Source organism: Acipenser ruthenus, chromosome 4, assembly GCF_902713425.1.
Source record: "Acipenser ruthenus chromosome 4, fAciRut3.2 maternal haplotype, whole genome shotgun sequence".
NCBI classification, from domain to species: domain Eukaryota; kingdom Metazoa; phylum Chordata; class Actinopteri; order Acipenseriformes; family Acipenseridae; genus Acipenser; species Acipenser ruthenus.
The window spans coordinates 97,261,483-97,288,617 of record NC_081192.1 but is presented as its reverse complement, the minus strand read 5'-3'; the positions used below and the strand labels follow the sequence as shown (position 1 = coordinate 97,288,617).

Sequence of the window (27,135 nt, the reverse complement as noted above, 5' to 3'; positions counted from 1 at the left end):
GTTCACACACCCTAGTCTCTGTAAGTCACCTTGGATAAAGGCGTCTGCTAAATAAACAAATAATAAATAAACAAATAATATCACTGGCATACAAGTGAAGTATGTATGTATGATATAAATAATAAATGACCCCTCCTCATTCACTGCATGTGGTATAAAATGTCAAGTTTCCCTGTCTTGCCTGGGGAACCACAGCATTTATCAATCAATCAATCAATCAATCAATCTTTTATATAGCACCTTTCATAGTGGACCACCATCACAAAGTGCTTTACAAGATACAGTAAAAAAAACAATGCATAATACATTGCAAAATAATGCATTAAATACAAGACTAGGATGTGAAAATTCTAAGACATGGATGTGTATGTCATATAGAATCATGAGAATAAGATACCGTGAAAAATCAGAAGTAGTAAAGACACAACAGCTAATAACAGATATCAGGTTTAGAGCATGGAAAGCAAGAGAGAACAAGTGGGTCTTGAGAGCTGATTTAAAGCGAGCGATGGTGGCAGCATCACACACCAAAGCTGGGAGAGAGTTCCAGAGAGTCAGAGCCATGAAGCTAAATGAGCGTTCTCCAAGTGTGGTGCACTTTTGCTTGGGGATAACAAGCAGGCCATTTTCGGAGGGTTAGGGTTAGGGTTAAGGGTTAGGGGTTAAGGGTTAGTGAGCACACGCCTGTAACTACCGAGATGGTTGGTCCAGATCTCTCTGTGAACCGTTAGTCCAGCTGGAAGAGGGGAGCTTGATGGCGAGATGCTCAAATGAAGAAAAGGTTGGAAAAGAAAGAACCGAGGAAGCGGGCACAGAATTAGCACTAACAGCAGTGCCCCCGCCTCGGCCAGTGAGGCAAGGCTTGTCAAAGAGGGAATAGCCATTTGGGGTGGCTAGATGTAGCAAGTGAATGTCGTTTACAGAGTGCCAGGTTTCAGCTAGACTGAGAAGATCAAGATTGGCATCAGTTATAAGTTCGCTGAGAAGCAGAGATTTGTTAGTCAGAGAACGACAATTGAAAAAAGAAATTTTCAAATTTGTAGTAAGCAGTGTAGGGGGAGAAGGAGTTAGTAGCGGTATTTGGAGCAGGTACTTACCAGTGTTCCTTTAAGGAGAAGAGAAAGTGAACGCGCTTTGTCCAGGGGATCCAGACATTAGGTGTCAGAGTAGGAATGAGGCCTCTAGTAGCCATTGGGAGAGACTCGCTCTGACTGCAGCAGCTCAGACTGCCCTTGGATGTGTGGCCCTTAAACTGGCTGGTGCTTAGAACGGCTGTCCTGCAGGTCTAGAGATGGTCCAGTTTACACACTATCAAAATTCACCTCAATCTACCACAGCTCTAAACACTTTAGAAAATGTATTACTTCAACCAACTGATGTCCGCTCCAGCTCATTCAGAACTCCGCTGCTCGCCTGGTGTTCTCTCTGCCTCGCTTCTCCCACGCAACTCCACTGCTCCGCTCACTCAACTGGCTCCCAATCACCGCTCGCATCCAAGACTCTTGTACTAGCCTACAGATGCCTTGACCAGACTGCACCCAGCTACCTTCAGACCCTCACCTCTCCCTACACCCCTACTCAACCTCTCAGCTCCTCCTGCACTAGAAGACTGGCTCTACCTCCTCTACGCTCCGCTGCCTCCAGAGCCCGCTCCTTCTCCACCCTCGCCCCGCAGTGGTGGAATGACCTTCCTACAAATGTCAGGACTGCCCAGTCCCTGACCACCTTCCGGCGCCTCCTCAAGACTCACCTCTTCAGACAGCACCTGTAGAATTCCTCTTTTCCCTCTGGACACTTTATCACTCTTCCTTAAATGTGCTTTACTTGCTCTTATCTGCCCCCTATTTTACTGCATTTAATCCTGTACTTTAGAGTACTGTAATCTGTCACAAGTGTTATTTAATCTGTAATATTTTGTATTTAATTACATCCTGATGTAACTATCACTGACACTGTTATCTGCTCCGTTATTGAATCGTATTTTGTTATACTTGTACTTGCTAGAACCAAAGTCACTGTATTTTTATCTTGCTCTTAATTGTATTATTACTTGTACTGTGATTCTTGAAATTTATTTTTGTTTACGACTGCAAGTCGCCCTGGATAAGTGCGCCTGCTAAGAAATAATTAATAATAATAATAATAATAATAATAATAATAATAATAATAATAATAATAATAATAATAATGTAAAAAGTGTGTGCAATACCTTTGGCAGTATACTTTTGGTTAGGCACAATTGTGATCCCCTGCCTACACAGTCAGTAAAGTTCATCTGCTGCAGACAATCTACAACGCATGTAAAACATCCTGGTCGAATTTAGAAGACTTCCACACTTCAAGCACAACCTGACTATTCATTTTATAATTCATTTTATATGTCTTTTGAGGCATAGCTTTAGTGATTTAGTTCACAGATACGATTGACTTTGCTTGTCCTGCATCCTTAGGCCTTTCAAAAGAATTCCTCACTGTCCCAAATTAGTTTTTAGTGGTGCACTTCAGGAAAAAAAAAAAAAACACATTTATTTTTCAGTTTGACAGCATATCACAAACTGCGTGGCAGTGCTGCAGAAATTGAGGAAGTCGTTGTTTCACTGAATTCTCTGCACACAGTCTGAGGCGGCAGAAGAAAGGATACAGGTGGTATGTTCGTAATTAAATGCAAAACTCATCGATGCACCCTTTTTTTGGAAGTTATCCAGTCCTATAAAAGAACTATCAGCTCAAGATCATATTCGTCTAAATACATAAAAGGATTGTGATATAGTTGTATAGTCTGGTGATTGAGCCGACCTCCCCGATAACTAAATGTCTGGACTGTTAACACTGACATTGTACAGGTATACAGTAAGGGGAGTACCAGCCTGATTGTATTATTTGTTTATTTAGCAGACGCCTTTATCCAAGGCGACTTACAGAGACTAGGGTGTGTGAACTATGCATCAGCTGCAGAGTCACTTACAATTACATCTCACCCGAAAGACGGAGCACAAGGAGGTTAAGTGACTTGCTCAGGGTCACACAATGAGTCAGTGGCTGAGGTGGGATTTGAACCGGGGACTTCATGGTTACAAGTCCGTTTCTTTAACCACTGGACCACACAGCCTCCTATCTTGCATGTCTTCTTTTCAAACTCCCCTGTCTACCTACAGTAGACTCTTCCAGAGATATATATACACCGATGAAAGAAATTGCCCTAACGAGAACACAATTACCTTACCATTGGCCTCCACCTGTGAACCATTAAAGTTGCTGTCACATTTTCTGGATAAAAAACCCACTGTTGAAGGATCATTGGTCAGGCTGTGAATCTGAAGGAAAATGAAGACCAAAGAGCATTCTACAGAAGTTGGAGATAAAGTAATACAAATGCATAGATTAGGGAAAGGGTACAAAATAATATCCAAGTGTTTGGATATCCCAGTGAGCACAGTTGGATCAATAATCAGGAAGTGGAAGCTGCATCACACCACCCAGGCACTGCCAAGAAAAAGCCGTCCCTCAAAACTCAGCGCTCAAACAAGAAGGAGACTTGTGAGAGAAGCCACAGAGAGGCCAACAATCACTTTGAAGGAGCTACAGAGTTCAGTGGCTGGGAGTGGAGTAATGGTGCACCAGTCAACCATATCAAGAGCTCTGCATAACACTGGCCTGTATGGGAGGGTGGCAAGAAAGAAGCCGTTACTCAAAAAGTACCATCTGAAAGCACGTCTGGAGTTTGCCAGAAAGCATGAGAGTGACCCAGTTGCGATGTGGGTAAAGGTTTTGTGGTCAGATGAGACCAAGATAGAGCTTTTTGGCCAAAACTCAAAGCGCTATGTGTGGCGCAAACCTAACACTGCCCATGCCTCAGGACACAACATCCCTACAATGAAGTATGATGGTGGCAGTATCATGATGTGGGGATGCTTCTCATCAGCAGGGACTGGGCATCTTGTTAAAATTGAAAGAAGAATGGATGGAGCAAAATACATGGAAATACTGCAAGAGAACCTGCTTCAGTCCGCTAAAAAACTGAAGCAGGTTCAGCAGGACAATGATCCCAAGCACAAGGCTAAAGCAACATTGGAGTGGCTCAAGAACAAAAAGGTGAATGTCCTACAGTGGCCCAGTCAAAGTCCTGATCTCAATCCCATTGAGAATCGTCGTCCAACCAACCTGAACAACCTGGAGCAAATCTGCCAAGAAGAATGGGCCAAAATCACTCCGACACTGTGTGCAAAGCTGGTACATACTTACCCCAAAAGACTTAAAGCTGTTATTGCAGCGAAAGGTGGCTCTAACAAATATTAATGTGTGGGGGTTGAATACTTATGCAAGCAAGATATTTCAGTTTTTTATTTTTCTTAAAAATATTTCCCAACATAAAACCAATGTCACCTTACAATAACTGATTTTCAGTTTCAGTGTTTTAAAATAAAATATCAAACAGAACGAAATTTCAATGTACCATTTGTAATTCAGTAATATGAGAGAATTGGTCAGGGGTCTGAATACTTTTGCACTGTATATATATATATATATATATATATATATATATATATATATATATATATATATACAGACGTGCTCAAATTTGTTGGTACCCCTCCACAAAAAACGAAGAATGCACAATTTTCTCTGAAATAACTTGAAACTGACAAAAGTAATTGGCATCCACCATTGTTTATTCCATATTTAATAGAAATCAGACTTTGCTTTTGATTTTTTATTCAACATAATATTGTAAATAAGAAAACAAATGAAAATGGCATGGACAAAAATGATGGGACCGCTAACATAATATTTTGTTGCACAACCTTTAAAGGCAATCACTGCAATCAAACGTTTTCTGTAGCTCTCAATTAGACTTCTGCACCTGTTAACAGGTAGTTTGGCCCACTCTTCCTGAGCAAACTGCTCCAGCTGTCTCAGGTTTGATGGGTGCCTTCTCCAGACTGCAAGTTTCAGCTCTTTCCATAGATGTTCGATCAGGACTCATAGAAGGCCACTTCAGAATAGTCCAATGTTTTGTTCTTATACATTCTTGGGTGCTTTTAGCTGTGTGTTTTGGGTCATTATCCTGTTGGAGGACCCATGACCTGCGACTTAGACAGAGCTTTCTGACACTGGGCAGTACGTTTTGCTCCAGAATGCCTTGATAGTCCTGAGATTTCATTGTGCCCTGCACAGATTCAAGGCACCCTGTGCCAGGCGCAGCAAAGCAGCCCCAAAACATAACCGAGCCTCCTCCATGTTTCACTGTAGGTATGGTGTTCTTTTCTTTGAAAGCTTCATTTTTTCGTCTGTGAACATAGAGCTGATGTGACTTGCCAAAAAGCTCCAGTTTTGACTCATCTGTCCAAAGGACATTCTCCCAGAAGGATTGTGGCTTGTCAATATGCATTTTAGCAAATTCCAGTCTGGCTTTTTTATGTTTTTCTTTCAAAAGTGGAGTCCTCCTGGGTCTTCTTCCATGGAGCCCACTTTCGCTCAAAAAGCGACGGATGGTGCGATCAGAAACTGACGTACCTTCACCTTGGAGTTCAGCTTGTATCTCTTTGGCAGTTATCCTTGGTTCTTTTTCTACCATTCGCACTATCCTTCTGTTCAATCTGGGGTCGATTTTCCTCTTGCGGCCGCGCCCAGGGAGGTTGGCTACAGTTCCATGGACCTTAAACTTCTTAATAATATTTGCAACTGTTGTCACAGGAACATCAAGCTGCTTGGAGATGGTCTTGTAGCCTTTACCTTTACCATGCTTGTCTATTATTTTCTTTCTGATCTCCTCAGACAACTCTCTCCTTTGCTTTCTCTGGTCCATGTTCAGTGTGGTGCACACAATGATACCAAACAGCACAGTGACTACTTTTCTCCATTTAAATAGGCTGAATGACTGATTACAAGATTGGAGACATGTGTGATACCAATTAAAGAAACTAATTAGTTTGAAATATCACTATAATCCAATTATTTATTATCTTTTCTAAGGGGTACCAACAAATGTGTCCAGGCCATTTTAGAATATCTTTGTAGAATAAACAATAATTCATCTCTTTTCACAGCTTCTTGGCTTTATTCTATGACATACCAAAGGCATGCAAGTATACATGATAAAATAGCTTTTAATTTCATCACTTTTCAGGAGGAATGAAGCATTATTTCAATGAGCTGTAAGGGTACCAACAAATTTGAGCACGTCTGTATATATATATATATATATATATATATATATATATATATAGTACTGTGCAACAGTTTTAGGCAGGTGTGAAAAAATGCTGTAAAGTAAGAATGCTTTCAAAAATAGACATGTTAATAGTTTATATTTATCAATTAACAAAATGCAAAGTGAGTGAACAGAAGAAAAATCTAAATCAAATCAATATTTGGTGTGACCACCCTTTGCCTTCAAAACAGCATCAATTCTTCTAGGTACACTTGCACACAGTTTTTGAAGGAACTCGGCAGGTAGCTTGGCCCAAACATCTTGGAGAACTAACCACAGTTCTTCTGTGGATTTAGGCAGCCTCAGTTGCTTCTCTCTCTTCATGTAATCCCAGACAGACTCGATGATGTTGAGATCAGGGCTCTATGGGGGCCATACCATCACTTCCAGGACTCCTTGTTCTTCTTTACACTGAAGACAGTTCTTAATGACTTTCGCTGTATGTTTGGGGTCGTTGTCATGCTGCAGAATAAATTTGGGGCCAATCAGATGCCTCCCTGATGGTACTGCATGATGGATAAGTATCTGCATGTACTTCTCAGCATTGAGGAGACCATTAATTCTGACCAAATCCCCAACTACATTTGCAGAAATGCAGCCCCAAACTTGCAAGGAACCTCCACCATGCTTCACTGTTGCCTGCAGACACTCATTCGTGTACCGCTCTCCAGCCCTTCGGCGAACAAACTGCCTTCTGCTACAGCCAAATATTTCAAATTTTGACTCATCAGTCCAGAGCACCTGCTGCCATTTTTCTGCACCCCAGTTCCTGTGTTTTCGTGCATAGTTGAGTCGCTTGGCCTTGTTTCCATGTCAGAGATATGGCTTTTTGGCCGCAAGTCTTCCATGAAGGCCACTTCTGACCAGACTTCTCCGGACAGTAGATGGGTGTACCAGGGTCCCACTGTTTTCTGCCAATTCTGAGCTGATGGCACTGCTGGACATCTTCCGATTGCGAAGGGAAGTAAGCATGATGTGTCTTTCATCTGCTGCAGTAAGTTTCCTTGGCCGACCACTGCGTCTACGGTCCTCAACGTTGCCCGTTTCTTTGTGCTTCTTCAAAAGAGCTTGGACAGCACATCTGGAAACCCTTGTCTGCCTTGAAATTTCTGCCTGGGAGAGACCTTGCTGATGCAGTATAACTACCTTGTATCTTGTTGCTGTGCTCAGTCTTGCCATGGTGTATGACTTTTGACAGTAAACTGTCTTCAGCAACCTCACCTTGTTAGCTGAGTTTGGCTGTTCCTCACCCAGTTTTATTCCTCCTACACAGCTGTTTCTGTTTCAGTTAATGACTGTGTTTCAACCTACATATTGAATTGATGATCATTAGCACCTGTTTGGTATAATTGTTTAATCATACACCTGACTATATGCCTACAAAATCCCTGACTTTGTGCAAGTGTACCTAGAAGAATTGATGCTGTTTTGAAGGCAAAGGGTGGTCACACCAAATATGGATTGGATTTAGATTTTTCTTCTGTTCACTCACTTTGCATTTAGTTAATTGATAAATATAATCTATTAACATGTCTATTTTTGAAAGCATTCTTACTTTACAGCATTTTTTCACACCTGCCTAAAACTTTTGCACAGTACTGTATATATATATATATATATATATATATATATATATATATATATATATATATATATATATATATATATGTAAAGAAAGCAATGAGTTGCAGGTTTAGAGTCTTATACCTACCAAGCTTTTGTGTAATCAGAGAAATACTTCCGGCTCCATCAAAATTGATGAAGGACATGTAAAGAGCCACAACAATGTTATTGTGTAATAAATGACAAAGGACTTACATAGGAAACCCGTACTCTCCGCCGATGCCCCAGTCCACAGCACAGCATCAAGAGGGCAACAGAGTGCTATCAGCAAGCAGCTTCACAGAGCTCGGATCTGTCTCCACTGTCCATGTCTCCCTCCACCTTTCAGTCAAAAGGTGTGCAAAAAAAATAAAAAATACAAGGCTGTGGTGCCCCCTAAACCTCTGGGTTAGTAACTGATTTCAGATTGCCCCGAAGAAAGATGAACCCTTCTTTCTTGGAGTAAATTAATCTTCTGAGCCCAGGACAAATGCACCTTTACATAAGCAGCAGCAGTAATAGTAGAAGTAGTCGTAGTAGTAATAGCAGTAATAATAATCTTTAATTGTTTTAGTGAACCTCAGTAATCAAGCCAGAACAGACCTGGCTCTTATCTTTGCACCTCATTGTTTGTGCTGTTTATTTTTTGAAGTCCCCAGGGTTGATACAAAGTAAATGTCAGATCTGACTGCTGTGCTGTAACATGTTCTGCTGAAAGCCTCCTGCCGCCGTTTTTGCAGATCTCTTCACAGTGCAGAAATTAGCAGCAGCCTCCTTGATTCAATGTTATCTCTGTACCATATTGACCTGATCTGTCATTTACCCTTCCCCCGTTCCAGCCTCTAAAATTATTGAGCCCAGATTTTAATTCACTCTGGATTCCTTTGACTGCAGAGCCACCCTCAGAAGTGTCAGCTGCTTTATCTTGGTACGTGTCTCACATCAAATGAAGGCAGAAATGCTCCGAGTGTCCTTATTACCTGAATCTCTTTGCTTGCTGAAAACTGCAGCCATGCATTGTTTGTGGTTCATTGCACTGCATATCAGAACAAGTATCAGGCATCGGAAATGCTTTATGTAAATTTAAATGTGTTGCTTGGCACAGGTGTTTAATGACTTCAATTGTAAGGGTATGCAACAATTAATTTGATCACCTGCAGCAGTTTGAAAAATTAACTGATAAATCAATATGAACAAGCTGTCTATTATTAATGTCTTGTGTAGACAGTTAACCCTTTCCACTGGCAAATAAATATCAGTGGCAAAATAAGCCGAAGGCTGCAGGGCTAGGGTATAAGGACTTGTTAACAACACTGAAAAATGCAATGGAAGCATGATTACAAGGTAAAATCATAGGAAAGCATTGCAAATTATCCTTTTATGTAATCATGTTTTCACTGTGACCATTTAACTAGGGAACTAGAATTCAAGTACAGGATGAAAACAATCTGATGAGAGTTCCCTTTAAAGTTTAAATATAATTGATTTTATAGCTTGAAAAAAATGTGTATTACATCAACCATACTATACTGGTATTTTACTGTTATGTTACCATGTGTTTTTTCTATTGTTCGGCATACGGTTCTAGAATTACTTAGACCGTAATGCTATGTTCATTTGTCATATCAGGTGTTACTGCAACTAAATGTATACCCTGAGCCAGCCTGATACAGTAAATTACCGCATTATCCAAATTATCCCAATTATAATTATCCCAATTATGCAAATTAACCAGGCACAGAAAATTATACCCATAAGGTTTATATAATTTAATGTAGTATTTGGGCTATTTGTAAAACACATTAGGCCAAGTCATAATGTTTAACTGTATTCTGCAGGACAATTAGCAAGCATTGCTTTGTTTATTTCTGCCCGCCCAATTCTAAAGCAATGTCCTCAGTTCTTAAAATCTGTTTGAGATTCCAAGGAGACTGAGGATGCAGAAAGCAGCAATTCAGAGGGTACCGACTCCTTGAATGACTATCCCAGCTTATTAAATATGCAGTGCAGACTGAACAGTGGAGCGGTCACTCCAGTATGCGACAAGCTGATTCAGCTGTACGGCAAAGCTGAAGGACAAACAGAATTCAAATTACAAGATTATTTTCTTACCAAAAAGAAAAAAACATAGTCATTTTCTGGTGGCATTTCAAATAACCATATTTCATTTTTGGGTGGGTAAAGAATTAGGCAAAATAATCCGGTGTTATTGAAATTCCAGTTCTTTACTTCTGAAGTTTACACCTCAAGATATTCTGTGAGTGGTCACTTCTCCGTAAAATATTCTGTGAGTGGTCACTTCTCCAAGATATTCTGCGAGTGGTCACTTCTCCGCAAGATATTCTGTGAGTGGTCACTTCTCCGTAAAATATTCAGCGAGTGGTCACTTCTCCGCAAGATATTCTGTGAGTGGTCACTTTTCCAAGATATTTTGTGAGTGGTCACTTCTCCGTAAAATATTCTGTGAATGGTCACTTCTCCAAAGGCGTCACCTTTCTTGAACATTGGAGCACATTCTACAACAAGGACTATCTATACAGGTGGGACGGACTGCACTTAAACAGAAAGGGAACCAATCTACTCGGAGAAAGGATCCTTCAGGAGGTCCAGAAGCATTTAAACTAGAAAGGAAGGGGGGAGAAAACCAAAAAACAGAAGGGAGACCACATCAAAACAAGGGCAACAACTCAGGTAAGACCACTATTAAATGTATTTATCTTAATGCTAGAAGTCTCAGAAACAAAATGTTAGAACCTGAAGCTACTGCACTAACAAGTAACTACGATGTGATAGGTGTTACAGAAACTTGGTTGTCTGAGAGTGATGGAGACGAATATAATATTAGTGGGTACACACTGTATAGGAAAGACAGGCAGGACAGAAGAGGTGGAGGGGTAGCGCTATACATAAGAAATAGTCTTCAAGCCCAGGTGTTAAATCAGGACAAAGAAAACAATGCAGAATCAATATGGGTCAGAATAATGGACACAAATTCAAAGGGCATAATAATAGGAGCATGCTATAGACCGCCAAATTCAGACGCTGAGCAAAATAATCTGTTGTACAATGACATTCGAAATGTGTGTAGAAAAGGAGAAGCCAGACTAATGGGGGATTTCAACTTCCCCCGTATAAAATGGGAAAACCCAATGGGGGGCACGACGGACGAAACTGAAATGGTGGAAATGACAAATGACTGCTTCCTAACGCAATTTGTCAAGGCACCGACTAGAGGGGAGGCATGCCTTGATTTAGTCTTTTCAAATAATGAAGACAGAATAACTAAAACAGAGGTCAGAGAGCCATTGGCAAACTCAGACCACAACATGGTCTCATTTGAAATATTTTTTAAAACCCCAAAAGTAATGACTAAAGCTAAGGTTTACAATTTTAGAAAAGCAAACTATGAAGGTATGAAACGGAGACTAACACAAGTAGATTGGAGTAAAATAGAGAAAACATCCACAGAAAAAGGATGGCTGTTTTTTAAAAATGTAGTACTAGAGGCACAAAACATCCCAAAAGTAGACAAATCTAAATCTAAAACAAAATGGCCAAAATGGTTTAATAGATCAATTTAAAAAAATATTCAGCGAAAAAAGGCACTTTACAGAGCATTTAAAAGGGACCAAAAACAAAGTACACAGAAAGAGTACTTGGAACTGCAAACACAAGTCAAAAAGGAAGTTAGAAAGGCCAAGAGAGAGATAGAAATCAATATTGCTAAGGGGGCTAAAACCAATTCCAAAATATTTTTCCAATATTATAACAGCAAGAGAACATTCAAAGAGGAGGTTAAATGTCTAAGAGACACAAATGGCAAAATCATAGATGAAGAAAAAAAAATAGCAAATATATTAAATTATTACTTTTCACAGGTTTTTACAAAGGAGGACACGGACAACATGCCCGACATGTCGACCTGTTCCTATCCAATTTTAAATAATTTTAGCGTAACAGAGGTAGAAGTGTTAAAGGGACTAGGAGCTCTTAAAATAAACAAATCCCATGGGCCAGATGAGATCCTCCCAATAGTACTCAAAGAAATGAAAGAAGTTATTTACAAACCGCTAACCAAGATCATGCAACAGTCTCTTGACACAGGGGTTGTACCAACAGACTGGAAAATAGCAAATGTAATACCAATCCACAAAAAGGGAGACAAAACCGAACCAGGTAACTACAGACCAATAAGCCTGACTTCTATTATATGTAAAATTACCTATATGGTAACAATATCCTGGGAGACAGCCAGCATGGTTTTAGGAAAGGGAGATCGTGTCTAACTAACCTACTTGACTTTTTTGAGGATGCAACATAGAAAATTGATAATTGCAAAGCATATGACATGGTTTATTTAGATTTCCAGAAAGCTTTTGACAAAGTCCTGCATAAAAGATTAATTCTCAAATTGAACACAGTAGAGATTCAAGGAAATGCATGCACATGGATTAGGGAGTGGTTAACATGTAGAAAACAGAAAGTACTGATTAGAGGAGAAACCTCAAAATGGAGCGAGGTAACCAGTGGTGTACCTCAGGGATCAGTATTAGGTCCTCTGCTATTCCTAATCTACATTAATGATTTAGATTCTGGTATAGTAAGCAAACTCGTTAAATTTGCAGACAACACAAAAATAGGAGGAGTGGCAAACACTGTTGCAGCAGCAAAGGTCATTCAAAATGATTTTGACAGCATTCAGAATGGGCAGACACATGGCAAATGACATTTAATAGAGAAAAGTGTAAGGTACTGCACGCAGGCAAAAAAAAATGTGCATTATAAATATCACATGGGAGATACTGAAATTGAAGAAGGAATCTATGAAGACCTAGGAGTTTATGTTGACTCAGAAATGTCTTCATCTAGACAATGTGGGGAAGCTATAAAAAAGGCCAACAAGATGCTCAGATATATTGTGAAAAGAGTTGAATTTAAATCAAGGGAAGTAATGTTAAAACTTTACAATAAGACCTCACCTAGAATATTGTGTTCAGTTCTGGTCACCTCGTTACAAAAAGGATATTGCTGCTCTAGAAAGAGTGCAAAGAAGAGTGACCAGAATTATCCCGGGTTTAAAAGGCAGACCGTAGGCTAAAAGAATTGAATCTATTCAGTCTTGAACAAACAAGACTACGCGGTGATCTGATTCAAACATTCAAAATCCTAAAAGGTATAGACAATGTCAACCCAGGGGACTTCTTTGACCTGAAAAAAGAAATACGGACCAGGGGTCACAAATGGAGATTAGATAAAGGGGCATTCAGAACAGAAAATAGGAGGCACTTTTTTACATAGAGAATTGTGAGGGTCTGGAACCAACTCCCCAGTAATGTTGTTGATCCTTCAAGAAGCTGCTTGATGAGATTCTGGGATCAATAAGCTACTAACAACCAAACGAGCAAGATGGGCTGAATGGCCTCCTCTCGTTTGTAAACTTTCTTATGTTCTTATGTTCTACTTCTCCAAGATATTCTGCGAGTGGTCACTTCTCCGCAAGATATTCTGTGAGTGGTCACTTCTCCAAGATATTTTGTGAGTGGTCACTTCACCGTAAAATATTCTACGAGTGGTCACTTCTCCAAGATATTCTGTGAGTGGTCACTTCTCTGTAAAATATTCTGCGAGTGGTCACTTCTTCAAGATATTCTGTGAGTGGTCACTTCTCCAAGATATTCTGTGAGTGGTCACTTCATTTTGCCAGTACATACATGGGGAAATGGGAAGAACAATTACTTAGAAAATCGGAAAGAGAACCTTCAGAATACATTCGGTTTGTAGATGATATTTTTAGGGTTTGGACACATGGAGAAGAGTCTCTTTTCCAGTTTCATAAAATGGCAAATGAAATACACAGTAATATTAAGGTGGATCTTCGATGGACAAGGAAAGAAATAGAATTTTTAGATACCATAGTAAAACTTGAAGAAGGTTCAATTGAGACTGACCTCTTCTGTAAACCTACTGACATACACCAGTATTTACACATGTCCTCTGCACATCCGATACACACTAAAAGGGCAATCCCAAAGGGTCTAGGAATAAGAATACGAAGAATATGCTCTAAAGAAAGTGACTATGTAAAACAAAGAAATGTATTAAAAAAAGGATACAAAGAAAGAATTATAGAGATGGAGTTAAGAAAAGTGGATAAACTAAAAATAAATTAAATACTAGATTATAAAAATAGAGATAAAAAGGTCAGAAGAGTCCCATTAGTAATGACTTACTCTAAACTTTTGCCCAATATTTCTAAGATAGTTTGGAAACACTTGCGGATTCTACATAATTCAGAAAAATTAAAAAAAAGTATCTTAAGGCCCCAGTTGTAGCATTCAAAAGAGAAGCTAATTTAGGTGATATTTTAGTTCACAGTAAACATAAAAGAATAATTGACAAAATAGGTTCTAAGAACATGTGCACCAGCAAATGTAAAGTGTGTAAATACATAGCCAAAAGTAAAAATATAATTAAACATAAGAACACCACATATCCACTAAAAACTAATACCTACTGTAAAAATAGCAATGTCGTTTATGGAATAGCCTGTGAAAAATGTGATGAAATCAAATATGTTGGAGAGACTGGAACTACTTTATATAAAAGAATTCAGAACCACCTTTCATTAATTAGAAATAAAAAAAATGAATGAACCAATAGTACAGCACTTCACCAGTCAAGGACATGACATAAATGATGTAAAGTTTGTAGTATTGGAACAGCTAAAGTTAGACAATGCGACATATAGAAGAATAAAAGAAAGTAAATGGATAAATAGACTGAACACGATTATGCCAGCATGACTCAACAGAAAAGAATGAACTAATTAACTTCAATAAATATATAACATTTAAATAAATAAACAAAATTCGTTCAAAAGTTGTGCATGCTGATGCGCTGGGGAGGCCAAATCTAGACTGATCCTCAGAGCCAGCATTGCATGATATAATAAAACTATAAGTTTATATGAAGTAGTATTAATTAGAATTAATACAGGTTCAAAGATAGAAGTAAAAATGATGTCACAATATATAGAACACCATTACATCATGTAAGAATAAATCATGGATTTGAATGTAAACAATAACAAGTAGTTGTCATGCTGTCAAAAACCTATAAATACCTCCAATGTTTTGATTCAAACACAGGCTCCCTTGAGAAAGATATGTACAACATATCGAAACGTTGGGCAGCTGGCTCTTTGAGCTAATATAAATAAAATCAGTTCAACAACATGTTTTATGTTTTAAATGAAGAGTTTATTTAAAAATGACACCTTGTGTAATACTTTGAATGTATTATAAACATCACAAACTACTGTACAAACAAACCTCACCAGATTTTTTCTTTTTTAGCAACAGAAAATGTTTTATCACATACAGTCTCTATGTCCAAACATTCTGTCCCAGTGCTGTGCTGTTCATGATACTCTGTTATATTTCCAGTACTGCACTTTTTATTTATTTTACATACAGTAACTATGTCATTCATCTTGATCCAACCCTATTTACTGCATCTGGAACGTATCTACTGTAAGAACATAAGATACGTTTGGGAACGAGAACAGGCCATTTGGCACAACAAGGCACATCCCTTGTTAGCACACCTTTCTCCCCTACTGGGGGGGACAACTCATTTAATTGCACAGAACATAACATTTAATCTGTGTGGAGATATACAGATTGTAGTATAGCTTTGGATAATATTATGAGCGTCAGAGTGGGCATTTAACATTGTCTCTACCCCAGAATGAAGAACACTTCCCTTAACCTGTTCAATCTCCAGTTTTCAATCAAAACTGCTGAGATGAACGTGACGAAGGTCTTCTGACAAAGCAACCTAAACATCTGCTGGAACAGTGTTAATTGCAGTCATGCCAAACACTGTAATGTATTGCTAGATACAAAAGTAGAAAATGAGCACCATGACTTCAATCATAAAGAAAGCATGTAATGAAAAGTCCTGTAAAAATGTATTTATGTGAATAATTACATTTTAAACAGGCTCTGAATATCCATTATAGCCCATAATAATTAAATGTTTGAACTTCACTGCAATCTCCGGCTCCAGGTTAATGTTTTCAAATTCAAACACAGCCACCTCTGTGATGCCACCCTTTGATATTTTCATTGATTCATTGCACAAATCTTCAAACTAAAAGTGGCTGTGTGGCTTTAAAGAGATGGGGAGTGCAGGGCAGATATATTGTTGATTAACGAATCTACAGTTTATGCTACAAATCCACGGAAAACTGTGAGTTCTTCAATGAAACCACAGTCAGAGCAATTCAACAGAAAAGCAAATACCATTTTATTATACAACAAGCATTTAAAAAATGAGTTAATTATAGAATTACATATTTCAAAAGCAACACTTAGAAAAGAGTTTGCAATTTCAGTTCAGCATTTCACTTTGTTAAAGAAAAGTAATACAATTATACATTAACATAATGCAAAAGAAATAAAGTTTTCATAATTACAAATTCACTTCCACATAAACATCCCCCTCCCTTTTAATTTGTGTTTCACATTTCTTCTGGACAGGTTCAGGAATAACTGCAATTTCATCAACACTTTGTAAATCTCTACCAATTACACAGACGTTACATGTAAACTCAGCTTTTGCATTTCTTTCGTTTAATCATTGTTCAAACAAGCTTACAGCCCACTTTCATTTTTCCTGAGTAATTCTCGAAGACCAATCGCTGGCAATTACATTTAGGTTTTTATCTGTTTTAGGTTCGGCAAAACGATCAGTAACTTTACTTTCCGTTGCTGGTTCACATTCCTTTGTTTTCTGCTTTTTTATTTTTCTAATTCCATGTTCTACATCTAAAATGTAGTCCCCACTACAATCTTCACTTACTACAGGCAATTTTGTTTGTGTAAGTGGGATTTCAAACTCAAACTCAGAGAAACTCATGACAACAGTCCCACAATGTAAGAGGCATCATTTTAAGTGTTTGAAGCATAACAAAAGAGCAAAAAACAAATGCCATTATTGAATTAACAATTAATTGAATCTCATTAATCAAACAAGTATCAAATGAGTAAGAAATGTTTAAATGATCAGTGAATCATTTTTACCGTTTTAACACTTATCTTTGTTTATCCCTTACAGCATTACTGTACCACTTGTGTTAAGTATCATTACAGGAAAGGCTTCTAGGTGTGGAAGCCTTTTCATAATTGTGTTTTGAGTGCCCCAGTATGTGGGATAAATTTGTATTTGTAATTGAATATACTTCGTAAAATGACATTTCCATTCTTAATCTATGAGACTTGAGATGCTGTGATGTTAATTAAGTTTGTCTTCCCTCAATCCTCCTTCCCCCCCAAAACATTCTTGATTGATCTACTTCAAAAAGACTACATATTCGTAACAGGGTCGTAACATTAGCTTCCTGTTTTACCTGGCAGAGATTGGATCACCAAAGTAAACTCCTCTTTAGGGCGCTATATTTAAATCGAAACAAGGATGAACTGATTCTCTATCTTGGATTCAGATTCATCTCATCATGAAGTAACCACGGAGCCTTCGCTTGTCATGGGCACCCATTCAAGCGTTGTACATAGATGACTCCTCACCGCTACATTCTGCAACGTGTTACAAAGAAGACCAACTGCAACTTTGTTTTCAACAACGGCCACATCTCCAGAATAAGTATTACATTTCAAAGACTTTAAGATTCAAGTAAAATACTATTTTTAATACAGTGTAACACTCTGATAATATTAAAGACAAACAATGCTATTTTGATAACAAACTGGAACAAGATAATACTTTAACTGAAGTGATGATTAGAACATAAGAACAGAAGAACGTTTACAAACGAGAGGAGGCCATTTGGCCCATTTTGCTCATTTGGTTGTTAGTAGCTTATTGATCCCAAAATCTCATCAAGCAGCTTCTTGAAGGATCCCAGGGTGTCAGCTTCAACAACATTATTGGGGAGTTGTTTCCAGACTCCCACAATTCTCTGTGTAAAAAAAGTGCATCCTATTTTCTGTTCTGAATGCCCCTTTATCTAATCTTCATTTGTGACCTCTGGTCCTTGTTTTTTTTTCTTTTTCTTGGGTCGACATTGTCGATGCCTTTTAGAATTTTGAAAACTTGAATCAGATTGCCGCGTAGTCTTCTTTAATGCAAGACTGAACAGATTCAATTATTTTAGCCTGTGTGCATAGCACATGCCTTTTAAACCTGGAATAATTCTAGTCGCTCTTCTTTGCACTCTTTCTACAGCAGCAATATTCTTTTTGTAGTGAGGTGACGAGAACTGAACACAATAGTCTAGATGAGGTCTTACTAATGCATTGTAAAGTTTTAACATTACTTCCCTTGATTTGAATTCAACACTTTTCACTATATATCTGAGCATTTTGTTGGCCTTTTTTATATCTTCCCCACATTGTCTAGATGAAGATATTTCTGAGTCAACATAAACTCCTAGGTCTTTTTCATAGATTCCTTCTTCAATTTCAGTATCTCCCATATGGTATGTGTAATGCACATTTTTATTGCCTGCATGCAGTACCTTACACTTTTCTCTATTAAATGTCATTTGCCATGTGTCTGTCCAGTTCTGAATGCTGTCTAGATAAGTTTGAATGACTTTTGCTGCTGCAACTGTGTTTGCCACTCCTATTTTTTGTGTCGTACGCAAATTTAACAAGTTTGCTTACTACACCAGACTAAGTCATTAATGTCTATTAGGAAGAGCAGAGGACCTAATACTGATCCCTGTGGTACACCACTGGTTACCTCGCTCCATTTTGAGGTTTCTCCTCTAATCAGTACTTTCTGTTTTCTACATGTTAGCCACTCCCTAATCCATGTGCATGTATTTCCTTGAATCCCTACTGCATTCAGTTTGAAAATTAATCGTTTATGCAGGACTTCTAGGTAATTTTCCATTTTGGATCTTACTAGTTTCCATAGCTATATTGTGTGTATTTGAAAACAACAACTATGAACGTCGGAACCATTTCAACATTGATCGAGTTCTAACTTTTATATTCTTCTTACTTTTGTTAGCCTTAATAAAATTACTAATTTGTATGAGTTGATTTGCTTTTTGCCTGTTATGAGTACTAAAGTAAACATTTATGATTGATTTGGGATCCTTGAAAACACAGAATAATGGAATGGTGAATTATAATTATATTTTTATAAGAAATATGACATTTGTTAAGGACTAAAACCCTATATTTATATTTATATATTAATGACATAAAGGAGGCTTCATCCTGTATATTATAAAATTAATATTAACTAATGTTTGTATATTACCAACATAGTGGAGTGTTGCCTAGGATTTTGAGGTATTAATGTTAAATATTATATCTTCCAAATATGCGCTACAAGAAGTACAGTAGATATATTAAAGTACAGAGCTCTGGCCAAAAGCTTTGCGTCACCTACAGTTTTAGGATCAAGACACAATAAAAAAATTTTAAAAAACTATATGAACATTATTTTTATATTTTATTTAACATCATGTAATCAAAGAAACTACAAAATGATATTGCACAAGTCTACCGGAAGCCATAATAGTAGTACACTATGTTAGATTTAGAAATGTCAGAATTGTTGTCAGTTTTTTGTTAAGAGTAAAGGAAAAAAGCGGTATGTAACACATTATTCAGCAGGTTTCATAATGAAGAAAAATTACTAAAAAAAAATTGCCCAAGCAAATATACTTTTGTGTGTCCTTTACAAAAATAAAGTCAGTTTGATGACTCAACATGTGCTTCTGCAATCAAGGCTTGCTTTGCCATTTAGTACTTTAAATAAGCAATCACAACCAGGTAACTTGAAAATCCCTCCTAGCTCGAGGAAGCTTGTATAAATGGGTAATTGTATGTAAAAAATAATGTGATGTCTTGTAACAATTGTAAGTCGCACTGGATAAGGGCGTCTGCTAAGAAATAAATAAATGAATTTTAAAAAAAAATTGCTAAGTTATGACATTGTAAACAGACAAATCACGCGTAACGTATAAAGAATAAAGTACATTTGTCCCCTTACATCATACATGAAACACCTCTCTACTTGCTACTGTATGCCATGCACCTGAGACAATAAAGAGTGCTGATCAATTCTAAATACATGCCCGTTAGCCCTTAATAACTGATACTAAATCACAATAAAACCTTGAGAAAAGCAGGCCCCATATCTGAGCTACATTCAGGTCTCAAAACATTACACTAAGAAAACAACGCGGCCATCAGTGATATATGGTATGAATTACTATAGTGAGATTTAAAAGGGCAATGCCGTTTATCAAACGGTTCAATCAATTTGTAGCTGTCTCCCAGAAAATCCCTCACACATATACTGTACTAGTACAGCTTTGGGAGTCTTTTTCAAGAACACAAACGCCACCCTCTGGCCTTAAAATAATGTAATTGGTGACTTGTGATTAAAACTAAAATGCCTAGTGCTACTGTGAACATAAACGCTACAATACACATGACAGCTAATACCGCAGTTGCAGTAAAAGTAAAACGACTGCTAACTGATGGCGGAACTAAATACTGGCCCTGGCCCGAGACATATTGACACCTGTCTATGTTCTTAATTCAGAATGCCCCAATTCACATCAATAGTATTACCACGTAGGCAATATGTATATATACTTTATATGACAACTCTCCTCTTCTCATCTGAATTTGAAATAATGAAGCAAAATACAAATGTGAAAAAAGTAAATAATAATAATAATAATAATAATAATAATAATAATAATAATAATAATAATAATAAATAAATAAATAAATAAATAAATAAATACTCATTCCCAACATAGTATTTTAAAATAAGTTCTTCTAGTGCTCAACAAAAACACTAAGCAAGACATGAAAGAACATAGTTAAATACTATAATTTGTCTTGAGTTTGACATGTATTTAATTATTTCAAATTCAGATGCTTTACACAATATTTATGTGTTGAGAAGAATATTCACATAACGAACATACTGTACATTATAACTGGGTGGTATTAATATCAAAATAAATTAGAGCATTTTGCATTGAAAAGATTGGAGGGTGTCAATACTTTCGGTGTATATATATATATATATATATATATATATATATATATATATATATATATATATACACATATACACTGTATATATATATATATATATATATATATATATATATATATAATCTAGCTCAAATAACAAATGTTCTTGAGTACACAATTTGAGGGGTTCCATTTCATAATGGCTCACATCTATCTTGTACCATACAATCTGATTAACAAGCTCCAAGGGGACATTCTTCGATCAATTATGCACAAACCCATTGCATAAATGCTAATGTGGCTGCAAACATCACAGCGCTATCTTAAGAAATTCTTTGCAACAGCATTTAGAAGCAGACATCATCCTGCATAATTCAGCTGCATTCTGGGTAGGCTTTTAGCATCGATACTGAGATATGCTAAGTAGGGTAGCATTAAATCATATTGGGGAGCAATGACAATGGTGCTGACGCTATTTAAGAAAATCAATGGCATTAACTTTAGCAACAACACATTTCACCTGGATCAGATTTATTTGAAGTTTGGAAAGGCTAAAATTATAGTTGTCAATTAAATCATTGTCAATTAAAGTACAATATACTTTATAACTCAACACGTCACACACTGACTGCATCTCTTTAGACCTTTTTTTTTTTTATTATTTGTTTATATTATTCAAGCCTATTTCAAACCTGAACCTAACACCACTTTAACCCTGAATGGTATGACAGCTGTGAGTCATACAGCTGTATACACCCTTGTGTACAACAGCGTATTTGTATTATTTTTCATCTACAGCACCATAACTACAATTTCATCTCTGGGAAAATTCTATTAGCACTAGGAAATGAATCTACCACTAGGAAATTTAGATCTCTAAACTGCAGCCCTGAAGTTGCAAACAGATGATGCTAATATCACAAAAAGTTCAGTGTCTATTCCAGTGGCCAGTGAAAATGTTTGCTTTATATGAATAAAAGTATAAAACAATGGTAATTATTTTGAAAGACATATTTCAGAAATATGAGGCAATCCTTTAACAGTAGCACTTTAACGTCACACAAAACAATGACTGTATTCTGACACATAAACCTTTTTCAGCAGACAAAAGGAAGCAGTACTGTAACACAATTCAATCTGAGTTTGTTTTGGCTTTCCTTACAGTCTGTTTACTGGTTATAAGCAGCCAAGGAGTCTCAAAGCGGAACTGGGTAGATCAACATTAAATCAGTGAATGTGTTACAAAAAATAACGATTAACACCACAGTCAGTCCATCTGTTAGCGTTGGAGTGTGTGATATTCATTCACATGAATTGTATCTTCGATTGAAAGAGATTTTAATTCTCGAAAGTCCTGCAGCCCACAGGTATTCAAAAAAATAAAGAATAAAGACATGCACATATAAACTGGTATAAATAAAAAATATACTGTACAGTCTGTATCAGTATATCTTTGGGATCAGGGACACCATAAAAAGCACCTCTTGACCTAGTCATTCTTAGATCCCTGGCCAGTTAATTAAGACAGAAAAAAAACGTAATTGTGTTGACAGAAAAGCTTTCGAAATGCTTACAAATCAATTCCATAATATTTGGAAAAGTAGTGAGTTCATGTGCGAAAAAAGACAAAATAAGATTTTCTAGCATTATTATAAATAATGGGCAGTCTTTATCACATTTGTACCACACAGTGGCAGCTTTTACCACCTATATGTACAATTCCCTCTTAACCTCCTCAAACATCAAATAACTTACTGGATGTTGCGTTTTCATACAACATTGTGCACAGTACAGCATGTGCTTTTATGTGCGTTTAGTTGTAGTTTATATTTTGTGTCGCTCACAGTCATTTGTGGTGATTTTCTGAATTTGGAAGGCTTTAGATCAAAACAGCTCTTGCAAAATAGGTCATTTGTTTGAACCTTATAGAATGGTAGTGTGATTAAGTTTTAAATTATCTGTTGTTACTGCCTACATGGCACTGACAACTATAAAGTACCTACGTTATATCATTCTCTTCTTTAACCACAGGTATTTGGTATATTTTAAACACGGCCATGTTTTTCATTGGTTATCCACTTTAGCAAATTAAGAGTAGAGCCAGATTGAAAGTGCACATACTTACATTTCAGACACTTACTGCTTGAACATTCTTGTTTCTATTCAGGGCATGGATCATAAAATGTATTTTGATTTGTGAAATGATCACTACCTTATTAGGATATAATCCTACACAAGATGCCCTCCTTAGTTCACAGGACATTTTCAAGTACAGTATTAATTAGTTAACTTAAATGAGTACCCATTTCCCTACCCTGTACCACATTACAGCTTTTTTGCACTTCAGGACCACCAGACTTTTAAAGAAGAAATATTTAACTGTATTGCAATAGTTTCAGCTACTTTTTTCATCATAGATTAGGATATCCAGATGGACCAAAAGAGGAATAACTTCTAACAACCTATTGTACCATTTCAGCTGAACCCCACTGGCACTGACTACACTGCAGCATTCTCTTTAGCAAAGGATGTTTTCATTCAGTGTTTGTAAGGGGGGGGGGGGTGTAGATTCATGTGTTGACATTTACCAAATCCTGACGTATTTTTTATAGTTTATTAGTCTTCAAATAACGTTCCTAGTGTTTTATTTATTTAGTCTCACAAACAATTCCCATGTCATTACAGTAGTAAAAAAAAACAAAACTAAATGTGATTACAGTTCTATTTTCTTAAAATTCTCCATCTAGACTATATGTTGGAAACACACAACAGACCCCTGTCCTGACCACATTTTTTTTTTTTTGCAAGCTGTATTTATCAAATGGTAATGGAAGTGTACAGATGGAGGCTCCTGCTCAGGCATGCAGGAGTCCTGAAAACAGCCCTGTCGGGTGCAGGCAGCTAGCCATCTTGTGAAAAATACGCACAGCACCAAGGCACACTGTCCTCCGTGTGACAAATCTTATTTAATTACAAATACAGGGCCTTTATTACAGATATAGAGATGTGTGTAAAATGTGGTACCATTGGAGAAAAAACAAGTTGTAGATTTTGGCAAAAACTACTATAGTACATTCCATAAATACATTGGCTGGTTATCTTAAACTGCTAAAATGTACATAAAAAAAAAAATAATAATATCAACATTCCAGGGGGACATAAGAATTCCACCCCATGTGGGGATATTTACTAAACCCTGCTAGAGCCGACGTTTTAATTGTTCCTGGTGTAAATACAGGGCCTTTCCTTGTTTAATTGTCATTATTCAATGTTTCTGTGTTTACTGTCAGCCATTCTATAATTGAACTAAGATACTAGATTAAAATAATATATATTTTTTTTCTATTTAAAACGTGGTTACTCTTCACTTTGCTTTGTTACAAATCTGGACAAGTACAGTTTAGCTATACACAAGCGTGCTAGATATGAAACTCAAGAGCCTCCATCTGTACACTTCCATTACCATCTGCCAGAGCCTATTTTTTTAGGTTAAGTTTGTTTTTGGCCTTTAGTTTGGAGAAGAGTAAAAGGGTTGTTATGTTGAAAACCAAATAAGTAAACATAGAGGTTAACATTAGGAATAACTCAGCTAGTTTTGGTAAGTGTTTACTCATTAACATCAGGGCTGAAGAAAAAGAATACGCAGTCAATGTTTTGTTGGCAGTCAGGCAAGAGGATGGGAAAGGGGAAACACTATGAAATGTTTTAGAGTCCAGGTCTGGGTTGAAGTCCAGGTTCTAGTAAGAAAACCAGGGTACAGGTTTGGGTAGCATTTTTTATTTAAGCCTCCTCTCTATATGTGTCGTACTCAGTACCAACATGTTGAGTCTTTTATCATCTTTTATTCATTCTAAATTCACAGCACATCATCTGGTAATCGCTTCAATGTTCAGCCAGAAAAAAATCAAAATCCTGTTTTAAATCTAATACCTGTGTTCTGGGGAATAAGTAGACCGGGGTAAAAGTGGATCGCCGTCTAGAATTTAAAGGGGAGGTTCCATTGTTGCTAAGGTTTACGCCTACTAGTACTACATCTGGGGGATTAGTAGATCAAGCCCAGGGAAGAAGTTGATCGGATATATTAAACTAAAAATAAATCATTTAAAATGAACTTTGTGTCATTTATATGGTGTGTGAATACATTACCATACGATCTGGCAAATAAAATGACCAGATAGAAAATGTTGTATTTATTGTTGTATTTATTTCTCTATTTATTTCTCAACACAATATAAAAAGGTATTGAGGGTTCACACACTCAACATAAAAGTTGAGTAAAGGGTAGCCAGTTATTTTAAAAATACCAGGATTGATGTCACATCATTTTCCCCAAATGTGGAAATTAGCCATACGCATGCATGGCATCTATCCCGAATAACATCAGATTCTTAAGATAAAAGTAAGATCTTTTCCAGGCCTGTGTTGTGTATAAACAAGAGGCAATGTGTTCTTCTGGTCCAACGTGCTAGATCCACGCCAGCATGCACAACACAAACCAATGATCTTAATGTAGTCTCCAGTGGACATCATACCGCACCAAACAATTCTCCAAGCTGTGTTATAGATGCCCAAGACCAAACGAAAGGGGTGTTAAGGTCAGAATAGAAGTGCATTTTCAAAACATTCTTGGCCATTGTTCTTCATCTTTCAATAAGACTATATTAACAAACCTATTATAAATCTGCAATATGCTGGATTTGAAGACCTCTGCACCGCAGCACTGATGTGCTGTAACCATTAGGCCATGCTGCCACCTGTATAAACTTTCACTCACATTATACAGGTGTTTCTTTTTTACAATACTGATATCCAAAGGATTTCCTGTGGTGAATTGATCAATTATATGAGCACCAAATCTGATACATTTTCCATTTCCACTGTGAATTTCGTATGCATTTTTTCACGATGCTAGCATAATTTCCTTACAGAATTGCCTTTTATAATTATTAGTATTATTTATTTAATAGCAGACGCCCTTATCCAGGGTGACATAGTCGTAAACAAAAATACATTTCAAGAATCACAGTACAAGTAATAATACAATTAAGAGCAAGATAAAAATACAATGACTTCGGTTCTAGCAAGTACAAGCATGACAAAATACGATTCAATAACGGAGCAGATAACAGCGTCAGTGATAGTTACATCAGGATAATTTACATAGTGCCTATGAATGGCAACACATAGTGAAAACATCAAAATAGAAATGAGTATTATCGATCCTTTAACAACTATATAAAGCAGGGCTTAAAACGACAATATGTTAAAACAGCATGCCGAGTACTGTCACTGTTTTGGCTGCTTTAAACTGTTTCTGACTTATAATATCACCAGGAAGCTACACTGGACATACTGTACAGTACCATCAATACATTTCATAAATCCTGTTGTTATCTATTGCATATAAATAAAACATGTTTATCATGAAATACACTCCCTACTTGTGACCAAAGTGACAATTTGTATAAAAATCTGCTGCGTGCAGTTTCACTTTCACAAGTTTTAAGATTAATATTTTCAAAAATAATCAGTATACAGCATATATGTTCACATATGCAGGTCTTATGATCTTCTATTTCTTCCTGTAATACCAGTACTGTATACTTCAGGTACACTACAAAATCACACTTTTTATGATCAAGTTGGTCCTCACATACAGTATTACAGATGATTATAATGAAAATAATAACATTTCAACAGTGTAGCTCACAGATGGCAGTTATCAAGATTATTACTCAGACATGTCTGGTACATTAGGCAGTCAAGTTCCCGCTTCCCATTGACCCTCAGCCCACTTTCTGTCAGTAAACATCCAGATTAGCAGCTAGTGCAATCAATCATTTTAGAGCCTGAGAGACTCTTCTTTCCCTCCAGAACTTCACCAGGGGGTTTCTTTGTGCAGAGACTGGCAGCACGTACTTGTCACATGCAGTCTTTCTGTGGAACTGGGCCAGTTTCTGTGCAGGGCTATTTACACGTGGCGATGGCTATGCACGCGGGAGAATTACTCATGTGAATCAGGTTTGTGGCTGAAAAAACGACCAAAGAGCGGGACAGGGTAAATCTCACTTACTCGTCTAAATGACGAAAACACAGGAACGCCCATTTTCACATGGAAACCCACACTTCACATGGAAATGTAAATGAGCATGTTTGTCCTTGTGTGACACAGCTCTAAATATTGCAAATGAACAGGTCAGTTGTTACTGTGGGTTGGTAGAAAGTGGGTGGTTTTATGGTTAGCAGTGGTGTATTTCAGCTTAATGATAATGCGGGCAACTTTTATTA

At 37.1% G+C, this 27,135-nt stretch overlaps 1 protein-coding gene across 4 annotated transcripts in view; it reads right to left on the bottom strand.

The window, feature by feature from the left end:
- The window catches only part of LOC117400251 (voltage-dependent L-type calcium channel subunit beta-2-like), a 119,530-nt gene that overhangs the window by 77,132 nt on the left and 15,263 nt on the right, over positions 1-27,135 (bottom strand). The window contains exon 1 of one of the 4 annotated variants that reach the window (XM_059023141.1): positions 8,030-8,748. The exons of the other annotated variants lie outside the window; for them this stretch is intronic. Within the exon in view, the coding sequence (XP_058879124.1) occupies positions 8,030-8,077 (48 nt within the window). The 5' untranslated portion in view covers positions 8,078-8,748. Of the gene's footprint in view, positions 1-8,029; positions 8,749-27,135 lie in introns of those variants that run through there. 4 annotated transcript variants of the gene reach the window in all.